The sequence below is a fragment of the Macaca fascicularis genome, chromosome 9 (assembly GCF_037993035.2).
Source record: "Macaca fascicularis isolate 582-1 chromosome 9, T2T-MFA8v1.1".
Classification (NCBI taxonomy): Eukaryota; Metazoa; Chordata; class Mammalia; order Primates; family Cercopithecidae; genus Macaca; species Macaca fascicularis.
The window spans coordinates 3,948,686-3,966,620 of record NC_088383.1 but is presented as its reverse complement, the minus strand read 5'-3'; the positions used below and the strand labels follow the sequence as shown (position 1 = coordinate 3,966,620).

General features: G+C 52.8%; 1 protein-coding gene and 1 long non-coding RNA gene across 7 annotated transcripts in view; one reads left to right on the top strand and one right to left on the bottom strand.

The window, feature by feature from the left end:
• The window catches only part of PFKP (phosphofructokinase, platelet), a 68,811-nt gene extending 53,204 nt beyond the window's left edge, over positions 1–15,607 (bottom strand). For 4 of the 6 annotated variants that reach the window (XM_065520237.1, XM_065520239.1, XM_045399473.2 and 1 more), the window contains exons 1-2: positions 15,448–15,607; positions 3,430–3,503 (exon numbers count right to left, since the gene is read on the bottom strand). In XM_065520237.1, coding sequence (XP_065376309.1) covers positions 3,430–3,503; positions 15,448–15,559 — 186 coding nt within the window. In that variant the 5' untranslated portion in view covers positions 15,560–15,607. Of the gene's footprint in view, positions 1–3,429; positions 3,504–13,230; positions 14,052–15,447 lie in introns of those variants that run through there. The other 2 variants (XM_065520238.2, XM_074000896.1) reach the window with 1 other exon arrangement.
• On the top strand, positions 10,096–10,424 carry LOC141407637 (uncharacterized). Its single transcript, XR_012417362.1, has 2 exons — positions 10,096–10,191; positions 10,281–10,424. It is a non-coding gene; the product is annotated as an uncharacterized lncRNA (long non-coding RNA).
• Positions 15,608–17,935: the final 2,328 nt, after the last annotated feature.

Here is a 17,935-nt window from a genome sequence, read left to right as displayed (position 1 = left end):
GGGGGGCTGCGCTGGGGAGGGGGGTGGAGGGCTGCGCTGGGGAGGGGGGTGGAGGGCTGCGCTGGGGAGGGGGGTGGAGGACTGCGCTGGGGGGTAGAAGACTGTGCTGGGGAGGGGGGTGGAGGACTGTGCTGGGGAGGGGGTGGAGGACTGTGCTGGGGAGAGGGGTGGAGGACTGTGCTGGAGACTGGGTGGAAGACTGTGCTGGGGACCAGGTGGAGGACTGTGCTGGAGAAGGGGGTGGAGGAGTGTACTGGAGACTGGGTGGAAGACTGTACTGGAGACTGGGTGGAGGACTGTGCTGGGGACTGGGTGGAAGACTGTGCTGGGGACTGGGTGGAGGACTGTGATGGGGAGAGGGGTGGAGGACTATGCTGGAGACTGGGTGGAAGACTGTGCTGGGGACTGGGTGGAAGACTGTGCTGGGGAAGGGGGTAGAGGAGTGTATTGGAGACTGGGTGGAAGACTGTGCTGGGGACCGGGTGGAGGACTGTGCTGGAGAAGGGGGTGGAGGAGTGTACTGGAGACTGGGTGGAAGACTGTGCTGGGGACTGGGTGGAGGACTGTGCTGGGGACTGGGTGGAAGACTGTGCTGGGGACTGGGTGGAGGACTGTGATGGGGAGAGGGGTGGAGGATTGTGCTGGAGACTGGGTGGAAGACTGTGCTGGGGACTGGGTGGAGGACTGTGCTGGGGACTGGGTGGAAGACTGTGCTGGGGAAGGGGGTAGAGGAATGTATTGGAGACTGGGTGGAAGACTGTGCTGGGGAAGGGGGTGGAGGAGTGTACTGGAGACTGGGTGGAGGACTGTGCTGGAGACCGGGTGGAGGACTGTGCTGGGGAAGGGGGTGGAGGAGTGTACTGGAGACTGGATGGAACACTGTGCTGGGGACTGGGTGGAAGACTGTGCTGGGGACTGGGTGGAGGACTGTGCTGGAGACTGGGTGGAAGACTGTGCTGGGGACTGGGTGGAGGACTGTGCTGGAGACTGGGTGGAGGACTGTGCTGGGGACCGGGTGGAGGACTGTGCTGGAGACTGGGTGGAGGACTGTGCTGGGGACCGGGTGGAGGACTGTGCTGGAGACTGGGTGGAGGACTGTGCCGGGGAGGGGGTGGAGGACTGTGCCGGGGAGGGGGGTGGAGGACTGTGCCGGGGAGGGGGGTGGAGGACTGTGCTGGGGACCGGGTGGAGGACTGTGCTGGAGACTGAGTCTACCGTGCTCATTCCACGTCCCTGAGCAAAGGACAGGTGCCACTGGGGCCAGGGCCCAGGCAGGGAAACTCACGAGGGCAATCTGACCTTAAAAAGGTCCAAATATGAAATGAAAAAAACAACAGCCTGGGAATGCTACGGTTAGACCCACCATTAAAATTGCCCAAATCGGATAAATACAAACAATAACCACATAACCAGTTTAATAAAAGCAAACCAAAAAAAATAAAAAAATAAAAAACTGTTTCCAGCAAATGATAAACAAATGGATACACACACAAATGAGCAAAGAATAACAGCAGCAGCCATTTCACCAAAGGGAAACAGGGCTTAGAAAGCAGACAGGGGAATCATGCCAGTGCCCAGAAGGCAGCCACACCCAGCTGCACACAGCGTCGTCACGGGGAGCTAGTGTGCCGCGCTCCCTGCGCAGGGCTGGGACGAGGCTGGACAGGTTTCAGGAATCACTTAGGCAAGAAGCATCCCAAGCCATCATGATGACTGCCCCTTTCAGCTCAGTCAGTGCCCGATATTAGGACCAAAGTGTTAAATAATAACAAAACATCAAATCGCTCTGTTAACATAGATCTTGCATTGTTATGATAGCTTAAAAAACGGGGAGAAAGCTAAATAATGCGATACCAAGGGAATGGTAGAATACAGGGTCCATCACAAATGATGAGACATCAATTCAATGGGACAGTATGTTGACATTTAAAGCAACAGTCGGCCATGCGCAGTGGGTCGCACCTGTAATCCCAGCACTTTGGGAGGCCAAGGCGGGCAGATCACCTGAGGTCAGGAGTTTGAGACCAGCCTGTCCAACATGGTGAAACCCTGTCTCTACTAAAAAATACAAAAATTAGCTGGGCATGGTGGCAGGCACCTTAATCCCAGCTACTTAGGAGGCTGAGGCAGGAGAATAATTTGAACCTGGGAGGCGGAGGTTGCAGTGAGCCGAGACCAAGCCATTGAACTCAAGCCTGGGGTACAAGACTGAGATTTCTCTCAGAAAAATAAAAAATAAGTTAAAGCAACAGTCATGGAATCTACATAGCGAAAAGCCACGATATAGTCGTAAACAAAAAACAGTATACAGAACGTGTTTGCTATACTTTTCCTAATATGTGTTTATTTCCTTCCAGTGTTTTGCATACGTCATACTGAGGGAAATCAGACTAAAACACTAATAGCCATTTTGGAGGCATTAAGTGATTTACAAAAATATCTTCTTCTCATTTTTAAAGCTAGGTTTTATAAACTTAAACATTAAATATTTTTCCTAATAATTTCTGAAATCAGTACTGTGATCCAAACTATACTCGTGCCTTCCCTTCAAATACTTTTTAGTCTTAAGTTGCCAGGACTTCAAAAGTGGCAGCCAGGGAGTCCCTCCTGTTACTTAAGACATCAGCAGACACCAGGCATCGTTTCCATTTTATACAAATGATGAAAAGCTCAAAGTCGCTGTTTTTCCCCATTTCCCTAAATGCGTGTTCAAATTCAGGCTACATTGGAAATTAATAAATGACCTCTACAGCAGTCAGAGCCTCAGACAAATACAACCGATCAACCAGTACAGCCAAGCAGAGATCACTGGCTGACCTCTAATACTATCAATCAACACCAGGAAGTTGATATCAAAATGGCCTTTTGGGGCCGGGCACAATGGCTCATGTCTGTAATACCAAAACTTCGGGAGGCCAAGGCGGGTGGACAGCTTGAGGACAGCAGTCTGAGACCAGCCTGGCCAACACGGTGAGACCCCTTCTCTATTAAAAATATAAAAAAATTAGCTGGGCGTGGTGGCAGGCATCTGTAATTCCAGCTACTCATGAGGCTGAGGCAGAAAAATGCTTGCACCCAGGAGGTTGCAGTGAGCCAAGATTATGCCTCTGTCCTCCAGCCTGGACAACAGAGCAAGACTCTGTCTAAATAAATAAATGGCTTTTTGGGCTCCCTCTCATCTCCTTTCTCCCCTTGCTGCCTAACAAAAAACTTGCAGACCAGGCATCTATCCCTGGAGACCAGGGGGCATGGCCTCCTATGTAAACGGTCCCCACCAGGGGCTCCTGCGGGCTGAGGAAAGGCCCTGGCTGGCAGGACCTGGTTCCCCTGCCTGCCGCAGGGGGAGGCAGGGGTGGGTGAGCGCTGGTGCCTGCAGGGCTCCGGGCAGGTGGAAGGAAGAGTGACAGGGGGCGTGGGGTAGACACTGACCTCATAGATGAAGTACACCTTGGCCCCCACGTAGATGCCCATGCGTACCACAGCACGGACGGCAGCGTTCATACCTGCAGTGGAAACAGGAGCAATAGTCACTGAAGAGCCTGGGGCAATTCTGGCTCTGCCGCTAATTACCCATGACCATGCGTACGTTTCGTAACCTCTCAATGCCTCATCTCCTAATATGAGAAATGGGTACACACACTCCTCTGGGATTAGGGGAAGGACTAAAAGAAACAGCCAACATAATGCAAGGTGCCCCTGTGCCCAGGCTGAATCTAAGAGCCCAGCGTACTTTCAGTTCAAAACATCACTCTCTGGACTTGATACGAATTTGTAGGCCACTCCATCCAACTGCAAAACAAACTACAGAATAGGTGTTTATTTGCAGCTAGCCAAATTCTGTGTGTGTGTGATTTGAGGAGATGAAAATGGATTATCGCATCACCAACTACTAACGTAAAAAACAACAGGCAATGGGCTTCAACAGAAAACAAGTCATGCAATGTTATGATCAGTAAAGTTAAAATAAGCCGGTGTATTACAAATAATCATACCTCATGAAGATAAAGGGAGGCCCCCCTTTAGAAGAACAGTGTTATACAATGCATAAGTCTGTTTACAATGTATCACAATATGTGTCTGTTTACAATATATCATCATGTAAGTCTGTTAGCCTCCATCTCGCTCTCCACTGCAGACGGATTTGGGGGAGCTGAAGTCACTAGTGTCTTGGAACCACCTCTGGACCTGGAGGGTCTGTCTTGCTGTCGTGGCTAACGAGCTCAGGCCCATCAGGAGAGGAGTGAAAAGGCACTAGGGCTGCCCCCACAGCCATGCAGCACTGCTGCTTAAGGATGAGGAGCACCTGAGCCTTCAGTGCCTTCGCTCCCAAACACACCTGAGAGCACCAAGCTTCCTCCTCCACAAAGTTAAATTTCAGAAACAGCTGTCAGGACTAAAGATGCTGCAGTTCATGGGCCATGAAGCAAGCGATGCTTCCAGTCAATAAACCACATATGACAGGACTCTGGTCCTGCAGGGGCATCTGGGACACAGAGGCAGGTTACGTGCACTTGGACGGCGACTGGCTCAGAACACGCTTAAAAAAACCTTCAATTACGCTGGGCCAGGTTGGCGATGCTGGAGTCCCCATGACCTCTGAAAGTTCACAATTCTGAATGAGAATATCTATTTAGCTGAAAAAGCTTGGGGATACATATTTTAGAGGTAAATGCATGTTTACTATGTATCTAATATGTACATACACGTATGCATATATATATGACATAGTCTTATTTACTTTATATTCAAACCTAGTTTATAACAAAAAGAATTCTAATGACCTGCTGATTAACTAGTGGCCATCTCTCAAGAACATGAAACTCAGCATTTCAAAATGCAGGTCATCTCACCCTGAACATTTCCTCCCCCCACTGTACCCTCTCTCTCTTGCCAAACAGCACGACTTTCTTCTCTGTCGCTGGTGCTGAATGCTACTGACACCCTTGCTGGCTCCTGCCTATACAACTGACAGCTGCTCCCAACACTGCCCCTGAATTCCTGACTCCCTCTGACATGAGCCACACTGTGGCCAGAAGGATTCCAACAGTTTTTTCTCTTTTGTTTGCTTTTATGCAAATAATTTATGAATATATTCTCCTTGTTTAGAAAAAAACACAAATGAAGTAACGGCCACATGAGCCCCAGCCCCTTGGAGAGCTGGGTGTGGGGCCGGGGCCTTGCTGCCGGGCTGTGTGAAGTTTCACACTGATTGTTTCTTTCTACACTTTGATATTACATCCGAGATGTTTTCCATATCAGTTTCAATGTTCTCTTCTAAAGCACAAATATGACCGCGTTCCTCCAGGTTCCCAGGGCTACGAGAAGAAAACCCAAGTTCCCCTGAGCTCCCGGTCATGCCCCAGGGACCTCCCACCTGCCTGGCAGCACTTGGAGGCTCCTGTCCCTGAACCTGGGTGGCAGTCCCACCAGCCCTCCGATGCTCTGACGCTCTTCCTCCTTCCTCCTCCTCTCCTCTTTGGCTCTGGCACCTCCCAGGAAGAGGGCCTGGCTTGCCTCCCACCTGATTCCATTTATTCCTGGCAGGACAAAGCCTCCCGCCCCCTTGGTCTCACACCTGTGGGACGTCCTCACCCATCTCTCCCATGGCCAGGCTCAGCAGTGCCTGGACTCCTCAACTCCAAGGGTAGAGGCACAGCTCTGGTTCCAGGACCTTATGCTCTGCTCACTCTACTGGATGAAATAACTGTCAAACACTTAGCCCGTGCCAACACTGGGAAGCAGATGATGCCGAAACACAACTAAGACCGGATGATGGCCCCTCACCCCTGCTCCTGCTCCTCCCCTGCTCACCCCTTCCTCCCCTGCTCTCTGAAGACCTCATTCCCACCGGTCTTGCATTAAGGATGATGAAGAACTCAGGGATTTTAGAAAATGTTAAGTGGAAAGAAATAGCAGAAGGAATAAAATTCTTAAAAGCTGGACATGAGGCCAGGTGCGGTGGCTCATGCCTGTAATCCCAGCACTTTGGGAGGCCAAGGAGGTGGATCACGAGGTCAGGAGATCAAGACCATCCTGGCTAACACGGTGAAATCCCGTCTCTACTAAAAATACAAAAAATTAGTCGGGTGTGGTGGTGGGCGCCTGTAGTCCCAGCTACTCAGGAGGCTGAGGCAGGAGAATAATGTGAACCCAGGAGGCAGAGCTTGCAGTGAAGTGAGCCGAGATTGCGCCACTGCACTCCAGCCTGGGCGACAGAGCCAGATTCCATCTCAAAAAAAAAAAAATAATAATAATGTAAAAAATACAAAAAAAAAAATTAGCCAGGAGTGGTGGCAGGCACCTGTAGTCCCAGCGACTCAGGAGGCTGAGGCAGGAGACTGCTGTGAACCCGGGAGGAGGAGCTTGCAGTGAGTGGAGATTGTGCCACTGCACTCCAGCCTGGGCGACAGAGCGAGACACTGTCTCAAAAAAAAAAAAAAAAAAGCTGGACATGATACACAAGGTGACCCCAGGAGACTCCTGTGCAGAGTAGAAACACACCCCAGCACTAAACTCAGTCCCTGAAGTCCCTGCGGGATTCTCCCCACCCCCCACCCCTGGGTCCACCTGTACCCACCTGGAAAGAACGGTGACACCACCCCACAGCAGGAGCTCACCATCGGCGGCCGCGGCACCCCCGGTAGCTGGGCCACCCCCAGAGTTTCACAGGTGGAGAGGGAGCCTGGGGACGTGCGTTTCTAGCAATTTCCAGGTGACGGGGCACCACACTTTTAAAAATACACAATACTAGGTCCTGAAAGGACTTCTATTCACTTGCACGTTGGTGGGATGGAGCCCTACATTGCAAAGGGCTTTTCTTCACGTGTCCTCCTTGAGCTCAGGGGCTAGCAGCACTTGGTGGGACGTAGTAGGGAGTCCCTTGCTGACTGCACACCCACAGCCAGAGCCCTGGCCCAGATGATTCTCACAGGAAGCCCGCAGAGCTCCTGACACCTCGCTGGAGGGAGGAGAAAGCTGAGGCTCTGAGGGGGATAAACTGATTTACTGGAAGGTAACGACCTTAGTGAAGTGGTGAAGCTACAGGGTAAACCCTAGTTTTATTTCCTTTTAACTTTCAAGACTTCCTGATTTCCTCTATTAGGATACCTGTGCCTTAGAGTCACCAATGGGAATTTGAAGGAAAATAATGCCTGCTGAGGCCAGATGCTCATTTAATTGCCTGGGGGTGGAGCCTGTTTGGTTCTAAGCCTTCCCTCTGAACTTCTGAATGGTGAGGACTGCAAATCAGCTGCCTCCTGCTGGGCCCTGCAGGGTGAAACCTGAGGAAGCCCCAGGAACATTCAGTGAGGGGTTAGGAGGGAGAACACGGGTGGATGAAAAGCAAGAAGGAAATATACCAGCATTCACTGGCGGGCTCTGTCACCCACAGGACAGGGATGAAGACATGCACACCTGCCGTGCGGGCTTTCACAGCCTGGCAATGAGGGCTTACAGCCTCACAGGTAAATGTCACCTGTTTCACCACCTCCTTAAGGCTGTTCTAGGGCCCCGGCACACAGCCATTTGGGACAAACGGCAGTTTCAGTGTCTTTCACTCCACGCTCAAGCTACAGATTGTCCTTATAGCTCAGGTATCCTGGGGATAATCCATCTCGTTTTGTTTTGGTTTTGGGAGCCCAACCCAAGAATCAAGTAACTTTCCTAAGGATTTCCAGGAGAAAACAACATCTTCCCACCAAAGAACCTTACCATTTGGAAAAACACCTCCTCGTAATTTGCAAAAACCCCAGTTTTCTGGGAAGTGATAATCTTGTCATGAGAACCAAAGATAAAGTTGGAGATAATGAGGGAGTGGTTACATAGGAAATCTGTGGTCATTACTCTGACCAATTAGTAAATCACTTTCTTCATATGATATACTTTTTAACAGCTTCTTACTAAACCACAGTGCAGGTAAGAGAGTCACAAGACGGCTTCTTCCTTGAGTCAGTCATCCCCGGCCCACACCAGGGCCTAGCAAGAATGACTTAGGTCACCCTTATTTCCTGGCGACTTGGAGGAGCTGGATTTCCCAGTTTACAAATCTCAGCTTCCTAGGATTCTGCTCTGATAAAATCTAAATTGTATTTTTTTTTTTTAAAGAAAAAAGTAAGGAATAGGCTGGCCGCGATGGCTCATGCTTATAATCCCAGTGCTTTGGGAGGCCAAGGCAGGCAGATCACGAGGTGAGGAGATTGAGACCATCCTGGCTAACAGGGTGAAACTCGTCTCTACTAAAAATACAAAGAAAACTGAGCCGGCCGTGGTGGCATGAGCCTGTAGTCCTAGCTACTTAGGAGGCTGAGGCAAGAGAATCGCTTGAACCCGGGAGGCGGAGGTTGCAGTGAGCCGAGATTGCGCCACTGCAATCCGGCCTGGGTAACCGAGCGAGATTCCATCTAAAAAAAAAAAAAAAAAGTAAGAATAGATGAACTCAAATGAAATAATCTAGGTCTATCCTTTTACCTCCTCCGTTGTCTGGAGTAATCAAGCTCCCTGCCTCACCCTCTCTCACAGCACTGAACTGCTTTTCCTGAATTTTCCCACACTGCTGATGACTTGTTAATTTCTTTCTTTTTTTTTTTTTTTTTTGAGACGGGGTCTCGCTCTGTCGCCCAGGCTGGAGTGCAGTGGCCGGATCTCAGCTCACTGCAAGCTCCGCCTCCCGGGTTCACGCCATTCTCCTGCCTCAGCCTCCCGAGTAGCTGGGACTACAGGCGCCCACCACCTCGCCCGGCTAGTTTTTTGTATTTTTTTAGTAGAGACGGGGTTTCACCGTGTTAGCCAGGATGGTCTCGATCTCCCGACCTCGTGATCCGCCCGTCTCGGCCTCCCAAAGTGCTGGGATTACAGGCTTGAGCCACCGCGCCTGGCCCACTTGTTAATTTCGATGCATACATTCTTTTTGAGAAAGTCAGTTTGCCGACTCCTCCCACTGGTTTGTCAGAAAATGAGCTTACACTGCGCTGATCTCACTCCTGCTGCCAAACCTCCTTCTAGGGGTCTCTCCTTTGATAATGTAGGGATTATGTAGGCATGGGGAGGTGGGATACCAATGTGGGATTCTGTCAATGGTGCTGTTCCCCCCTCCTCACCCTCGCAGGTTCAAAGTCATCGAGCCGGGGGCCTCTCTGACTATCTGGACTGTGCAGACCACCGTGTCTTCCGGTAGGGTCAGGGGAGGGCTTGAGATAAATCTGTAGGGCTCAACCACCGGCCCACTGTCCACTTCAGGTGCCCCAAGAGCCATCTCTACCAGGCGCTATGTGGATGCATCGGTGACAAAATGGAAAGCCTCTGGTCCTGGCGGAGCTTGTTCCGATCAAGAGAGACCCGAAAGCAAGATACACAGTGAACAAATGCATGATGCCCAGGGGTGGATGGCTGTAAGCACTGAGGAGAAAAATAACAAGTGGGGTGGGGGGTGTTAAGAGGGTGGAGGATGGGGAAGGGCTGCCATTGACAATCGGAGAGCCTGCAGACCTGCCTGAGAGTGACGTTTGGGGAAAGAAGGAAAGGGAAGAAGGTGAGGGAGGTTAGCTAAGTGGACATCTGGGAAAGAGCTCAGGCAGCAGAGGGGCTGGGGCGGGGGCGCGCTGGCAGCGTGCTGCATTCCAGGGTCCTCTGTATGGCTGGGACGGTGTCGGCCCTCCCCTGCACATCCCTCAGGGCCTTCGCAGAAACACATGGGGACCTATGTACAGGCAGCACACGCCACCCATCGCCATGACCACACTGTCCCTCAGAGGAGCCGCTGGCCACATGTGTCCCGTCCACATGGAGATGTACTTGAAGATTCTTTACACACTGGGTTTCAAAGACTTAGTATGGAAAACAGTGTAAAATATTAATAACACAATAACTGATTGTTATCAAAATAGTGGGCTGAATAGAAAATAGAGTTTTTTTTACTTTTTCTTTTTTTTTTAGATAGGGTCTCACTCTGTTGCCCAGGCTGGAGTGAACCGGTGCAGTCACAGCTCACTGAAGCCTCCAACTCCTGGGCTCAGGCAATCCTCCAACCTCAATCTCCCACGGGACTGGGACTGTAGGTGTGCACCGCCACATCTGACTAATTGTTTTGTATTTTTTGTAGAGACTGGGTCTCGCCATGCTGACCAGGCTGGCCTCAAACTCCTGGGCTCAAGTGATCCACCTACTTTGGGCTCCCGAAGTGCTGGGATTACAGGCGTGAGTCATGGCACGCAGTGTCACCCCCTCCCGGCCCGCTTTTCTTTAATGTGGTAACTAGATCATTTAAAATTGCATATATAACACAGGCCACCCATGCAAGCCTCAATCCTGGGAGATGCTCCCGTTGGAGAAACCTCCAAGAAGCGGATCTGCTTGGATTTGCAAACGGCCCCTCTGGCCCCAGGGGGATCTGCTGTGCAGAGCTGCTCTGGATTCGGCTCTTCAATACTGCCCTTGAGTGTACTGTGCACCTCTTGACTTTCGACCAGCACAAAGCTCCTTATTAAACGCTGACAAAAATTCCTTCCATTCCAGGTGCCATAATGGATTCATTAATCTCCTATTGATAGGTTTTTGCTGGTTTTCCTACTTTTTGCTGTTCTCAGTTTCCCCTTCCATCCTACTGGGCTCCGAAGCGTTGCTTCAGAGATTTCTATTTTATCTTATAATTAAATAATATGAACTCCACTGGGGGAAGAAAAGCAGCCCATCACACTGGTATTAAGCCTTAATATCATTTTTGCCATCTTGACTCCTATCGCTACAAAAAGTCATTTTCTGTTCCCCTCACAAAACCACCCAAGGAATATTGCTTCAGACACCAAAGGTGCCAATGTGGGGCTCAAGCCTGGTGTCCAATAAATATGTGTGTCATTGACCTAATGCATGTCCAGTCAATTGAAACCTCACACTTCTGACTTCGGTTTTGAGGTTGTAATCTTGAAGTCTTAACAGTTTATACACATTGACCTGAGGATATTGGAAACTTTTGATTAGAGAGGGTTGAATTCCTCTAAAGGACTTCATGAATGAAGAAGACAGCTAGAACCCCTGGTTTCCTGCTCCTCAGTGGAGATTCCAGGCGGGAGGCAGGCAGCAAATGCTTGCGTTCCTGTCAAGCGCCAGGTGTGGTGCTGGGCGCGAGAAGGACACCAGTGAAGACACAGCTACACGCAGCCCTGAACATCCCTGCTGCAGCCACAGGGCCTGGCCACACCAGGGAGCTCTGTGAACTCAGGGAAGCCGGTACACCTCGGGCATCCCTTGCTCATGTGTAAAGTGGGGATAAGTCAGTGCCCAGCATCACTGAGGGCCTGCCACATAACAGAGAGTCACTAAACGCTAGCTATTCTCACTAGGATTGGAAAGGTATACTTACTCCATTTATATGAACTTTCTATAAATACTGTATCGATGTTCATGTCACCACAGGCAAAAAGGACGCCGCTTTCGCATCCAGCCCACCCTAAGGATGCACCTGGACTTCCCAGTACACTCAGCTCCACCAGGCACCAGGCCCTGCAGAAGCCACAACCTGTGACTAAGACAATGAGTCACTCTTGGTGTGTGGCACAGCATGATGTGGCGGTGGGCACTTAGTCATGGTCAGTCCACGATCCAGAGCTGTGGAGCTTATTTTAGGTTGAGTGAAAATCAATTTAAGTTTCCAGACATGTCTTGGGACAACAGAAGATACCCAAAGAAGCAGAGAAAAAAAAAAAAACAAAACAAAAACCCACAGCCTGAGACAGAAGATACCCAAAGAAGTAGGGAAAAAAACAAAACAAAACAAAACAAAAAACCCAGCCTGAGAAATACTTTCTTCATTCAAGGCCTGGGGAGTCAGGAACATAGGAAAGAGATTTTCAATTTTATATTATAATTAAATAATATGAAACTCTACTCGGGGAAGAAAAGCAGCCCATCGCGTTGGTATTAAGCCTTAATATCATTTTTGCCACCTTGACTCCTATCGCTATAAAAAGTTATTTTCTGTTCCCCTTACAAAACCACCCAAAGAATATCTGTGTAATTTTGAGCAAGTTGGGTTTTGCTCACTTTTGAGCATTAACTAGAATAAGGAGCTTCACCAAGAAAGGCCCCTGAAAAGCATGGTGGAGGCCTGACATGATGGCTCATGTCTGTAATCCCAGCTCTTTGGGAGGCCAAGGCAGGAGGCTCACTAGAGGAGGCCAGGAGTTCAAGACCAGTCTCAGCAGCATAGTGAGATCCTGTCTCTACAAATAATAATAATAATAATAATAATAATAACAACAACAATTAGCTGGTCATGATGCTGCATTCCTGTCTTCCCTGCTACTCAGAAGGCTGAGGCAGGAGGATCACGTGAGCCCAGGAGTTTGAGGCTGCAGTGAGCTATGATGGCACCACTACACTCCAGCGTGGGTGACAGAGCCAGACATAAGTACTCTTCCTGGTCTAAGGGAGAGTACAATATTTGGAATTAGGATCAGTTTTGCTCCTACCACAATCGCGTATGCACCTCACTCCCTTACCTAAGCTATTTTTCTTTGTGAGTCTTTCTCCCCACTTCCAAAATGAGGGCATGCCTCTCTTGGGACCATCTATCTAGGCTTGGAGATAAGAATTGTAAAGCTCCTAGTACACAAAATATTTTCAACAAATGGTAGCTATGGTCATTTTAATATATGGAATTTTACCATAATTTCACATCTGACAGATAATTCCCCTGAAATTGATACTTGAATGTGAATGTGTTCTCTCATCTCCAGCTACAGGCAATAGTCTTCTATGTCAGGGAAAATCAAGTACTAATAGAGAATCAGAATGAAATGGCAAAAAGAATGGGGGCACAACAGATAAATTCTCGAGGAATAACCTACTTACTGTAAGGATTTGTAAATCTGTGGCAGCTAAGACCAGGCCCTCTAAGCACATCTGGAGGTGAACTTCCTTAAAAGAAATGCGTCCAAATGCTCCAACAGGTTCGAGATCGTATCTCGGAAGGGTAAAGCTCTTTACAGAGTCTGCAAAAAAATTGTGACTTCGGCTCTGCCAGGGAAAGAATGCCCAGGCGACCCGCCGTGGCGGGCTTCCCCAGGGACAGCCTAGGGGTGACCCATGTGGGCTCAAGGCCACCGTATTTGATGCTACCTGCAGAGCTGAGGGCAGCTGTCTCCCATTAACCCGAGGCTGTACCAACCAAGCCGCGTTCCCACATAATACTGGTTTCCAAAGTACCTTTTTCCCCAGAAGAGGCGTGGACTTACTAACCTTCAATACGTGTGACTCCTCCCAGGTGGCAAAACCAGGGCAACAGAGAACACGGCGATTCTGCCAATGTATCCTAATCTCACATGCCTGTACACAAACTCCCAAGCATTTTAGCAAGCTTTTGGACATGGAGCTCAAAAGAATGACCCATAAATATTTTCCAATACATACAGCATCTTAATGTTTTTTTCTTTCTTTTTTATTTTTTTGTAGACAATGAGTCTCACTATGTTGTCCAGGCTGCTCTGGAACTCCTGGGCTCAAGCGATCCTCCTGCCTTGGCCTTCCAATGCACTGGGATGACAAGCATGAGCTACCGTGCAGGACCCACAGCACTTAAATTCCAAAATCACCTTGAAACCCTGACCTTCCACCCGCCCTGGTGGCTTCCAGAGGTCAGTTCCTCTTCCCGTGCCAAAGGTTTCTTGTCTTTCGCGGCCCGGGTAAGGTCACTCAAGATGCTCCCTCTGCTTCTGAAGGCCTTTGACTGAGAAGACACTCTGGGTCCTATCCCGACCCCAAGGCGGCTCCATTCGTACTCGCACATCTCCCGGGCGGTTTAAGTCACGCCGGCCAGGCTCTTTCCACTTCACTCTCCTAATTTCTCCAATCCCAGCCTCTGCTGCATCACCTTTTCTTTCTCTGAGAACCCAGCCCTGCAGGAGGAACGCTGATGCTGGGATCCTTTAACTAGAACGCTAACGCAGAGCACTTCCCAGGGGCGCTGGGGGGCGGGCTGCGGGGCGGGGCCTGGCGCTGCCACCAGGGTCTCCCGCCGAGGGCGCTGGGCCTGGGGAGGCTGCGCTGCTGGCTCTGAGTGCGCGCGGCATACGGATGTCGGTGCCTGGGCGCACGGAGACGACGGGCCGGGCATCACGTAGGCGCTTGCGGCGGGCGGGGCGGCGCCCACAGCGCCCCAACCTGCAGCGCCCGCGCCCGCCCCGCGCGCTCAAGGGCGAAGGGAAGGTCACCGGGGCAGTGGGCTATGGGCCCATCCCCGGTCCATCCTTGTGCAGTGCGCGGTCCCGAAACGGGAAGAAATCCGCCATCCGGGCCTTTCCACGCATCTGCGGCAGGAGGAACCGGGAAAATAAAAATCAAAACCCAGCTCCGGGCGCGTCGCGTCTCCAGCCCGCGCTATCGCTAAGGCTCGCAGGTGGCGTTCGCCTGGGAAGCGCCGATCTACCCGCCAGGGGCTGCGCGGCCTGGGGCGCTCCACAGTCCGGGCATCGGCGCCCTCACGTGCACCCGGGGCCTGGGGCGCGCAGTCTCCACCACCTCCCGCTCTTCAAGGTTAAATGTCCTCCCAGCGCGCCCGCGTCGTGGACCCAGACTCGGGCCCTTCCTGGAGAGCCGCTTCCACATTGCAGAGCAGGGGAAGCCCAGAGCCCGCGCCGCGGCGCCGCTGACGTCCCGGAGTCCCCGCTTCCTGGTCCTTTCCGTCCGCGGAGGCTGGCGGGGAGGGCCTGGGACCCATTTTAGTTTTCGGTTTTGTCACGAGCCGGAAGGCGACAGCACATGCGAGCGCAGGAAACCCGTTTTTAAAATCTCCCAGCGGAAACGCGAGGGGCTGCCGGACCGCCTCGCAGACGCCAGGCAGGAACCCAGAGCAACCCCGCCGCGTCCCGCATTGCAGCAGCCGGGACCCCGCCCACGCCGCGCGGGGCACGAGGCGACAGGAGGCGCGCGGGGACCCGACCGTTTCTTCATCGACATGTTAGGGGGTGGCGTGGGGCGGAGTTGGGGGGCGGGGGGCCACTTAGGAAGTGATCGCGCTGTACCCACGCTTAGGAGGGGAAGCCGGGCCGGGTCCTACAGCTCAGAGGCAGAACGACCCCCGAGGGCGCTCCAGGCGACCCCCTCTGCCAGGCTCAATTTAAAACATAAACCGGAGGGGGTGGAAAGCTCACCATCTTCCGGATGGAGGTTCCTACCGCCATGTCCCTTCCTCCTCCGCCCCACCCGGCAAGGACCCCGGGGCTGCCTTGCCGGCTCATGCCGCCCCGCAGGTACCCCTGCCGCTCCCGGGCACGGGCTTCTCCCCAGTTCTCCCCATCGCTTCCCCGCTCTTCTCCCCAGTTCTTCCCATCGCTTCCCCACCTTTCCCCGCGTCCTCCCATCGCTTCCCCCCTCTTCTGCCCCGTCCCCCCATCCCCTTCGCCCTGTTCTCCCCTTCTCCGTCCGTCCCTCCCTCGCCGCTGGGAGGGGGGCGCGCACCTTGAGCATCCCCGCCGCTGGTCAGCACGCCGATGGCCTTGCCGGCCCCGGAGAGGTGCTCCAGGAACTTCCGCAAGGAGCCCTTGGGGGCCCGGGAATCGTCCGCGTCCATGGCGAGGAGGCCGAGGGCAGCCGCTAGTCCGGGTGCGCAGCAGGCAATGGGGACCCTGCCAGCGCGCGCCCGACTCCGAACCGCCGCCCCGCCCGCGCCCCCGCCCGGCCCCAGCGCCAATGGGCGGTGACGGGCGGGGCCCGAGCGCACGGGAGGGGCTGCGGGAGCGGGGGCGCGGCTCGGGGCAGGGGCAGGGAAAGGGGCAGGGGCTGGCGGGGGGATGGGTGTGGGCAGGAGCACCTACGCCGGGGTCGTCGTAGGTGGGGACCGCGCTAGCAGTGTGGGAGGCCGCAGAGGCGGGGGTAGCGCCACAGGTGGGCGGGGTCCCTGCGGGTGGGGCCGCGTTGCTGGTGCGCTAGCCTCGCGGGTGGGTTGGAGGACTCTGGTTGGGGGCTTTAGAGATGCCTGGAGCTCCCCAAGTGGGGGCAGGGGCAGCGTCTGGGGGAGCTGAGACCGCAGGGGTTCGGGGTCACATCTTTTGCGGGGCGCGCCAGGGCGGGGCGGAAAGAACGCGGGGAGCGTCTCCGGAGGGGGCGAGGGAGACCGTGAGTGGGCGCGAACGCCGGGGCGGGTGGAAACCCCGCACTTGCGGGGAGCGCCGATGGCGGGGCGGGGTGGAATTGGGGCGCGGAGACCCCACCTGGATGCGGAGGTTCGCTGCAGGCCCGGCAGCTCCGGCTGTTGTCGGCGCCGAGCCCGGCCGCGCGCACAGCTTCTAGTTGCCGGCAGGATTCCTCCTGGGGCTGCGCTGGGAGCCTCGGGGGGGCGGCTTCCTCGACCCCCGCCCCCAGGTTTTCTCTGCAGCCTGAGGTCGGGAAGGACGGATGGAGAGTGGATCCTTCAGGTGGTGGGAAAAGCTGAGCGCGGCGGGCTTAGCTATGACGAAGCTGCGATTTCCTGGGCCCATGGGGGCTGTGGCGCTCCTGGGCTCCCAGCCCGGCCCTTGGGGAGAAGAAGCCTTGGGGTGGAGGAGGGTATCGGGGCGCGACCCTCAGAGACACCTGGGCGCGCGAAAGTCAGAGTGGGGCAGGAGGAGGCGCAACAGGACTGGCCTGGGAGGGAGGCGGGACGACCCTTCCTCCCCACGGACACGCGCGCTGCGGTACGCTGTGTCGACCTCGGCCGGCTCCACTGGCCAACTCCACGTGCTGAAATACGCGCATCCAAAGCGCTGTGCCAATTGCCCATCCACAGCTTAACAGCCTGGTGCCAGTTACCTGCCATGGGAGAGGGAGCAGCCCCCACAAAAGCACGGGCTTATGGGGTCCCGGTTCCTTCAGTGCCCACCCCACGAAGAAGGGCTCCCAAACGGCCCCACTCGAGGGCTTTCCGGAGGATAGTCCTGCGCAGTGGGTGTTTGTTGAACAGACAAGAGACGACAAAAGAGACTAAGAAGAGTTTTGTGGGGAAACTGAAGTAATCGCAAAGGAGAGTCTCGCCAAAGGGCAATCCTGGGGAAAAGATGGAGAGGCATGGATTTTTCTTGGATGTGTGCCTCATCCTGGGGCTCATCCTGCTGAGCATCAAATATTCATTGCAAAAGAGGGAAAAAAAATATGCTGCGGACAATGCTGGATGGTCTGCTCTCTCCCTTGGCCAGAATTAACGGCGAAATTCCTAACCCCTCGTGGTCCTCAGAATCACCTGTCCTATGCACACCCCAACTAAACCACTGAAGTCCAGTTTCTGGGAGCGCAGCCAGGGAATGTGCATTTTTAAGCAAACCACCTAGGTTACTCTGATGAATGCAAAGTCAGAGAGCGCTGCTCTCATGCACTGAGCCTGAGCATTATTCTATTAATAAAAAAGGAGAGGAGAATCCTGGGTGTCTTAAGGTGGCAGTTGAGTGGCCTTTGCCTTCTGGCGGGCAGAAGAGCAGACCGAGGCTCTAAGCACCTGCACCCACCGCTGGGCTCAGGATCTGTGCTGGAGAATAGAAGGGCTAATTTAATTATTCATGCCTTTTTAGAGCATATTACATGTGGCGAAGGTGGAGCACACTGAATTTTATTTTAGCCAAATACCCCTTATCTCCTTATACAATTGATATTTTTATATTGAACATTGGGGGATTGGTCATTTGTCATCAAATTGTCTGTAATACAGAAAACGATAGATTCAACCTAACAGTTCAAACATGAGCTAAATAAATGATGGTAAAAATATACGCTGCAGTAATATTTAATTGCTGTTATTGCTACGAAGATAAGTGTCTACTGACATGGAAATATATTCAGGACATACAAATAAGTGAAAAGGCAGGCCTAGACGCAGTGTGAGCCTCTGTGTGTGTGTGTGTGTGTGTGTGTGTGTGTGTGTGAGTCTGCATACATATGTAAATGTTTCTGAGCATTTTATTTCCTTTCTTTTGCTTAG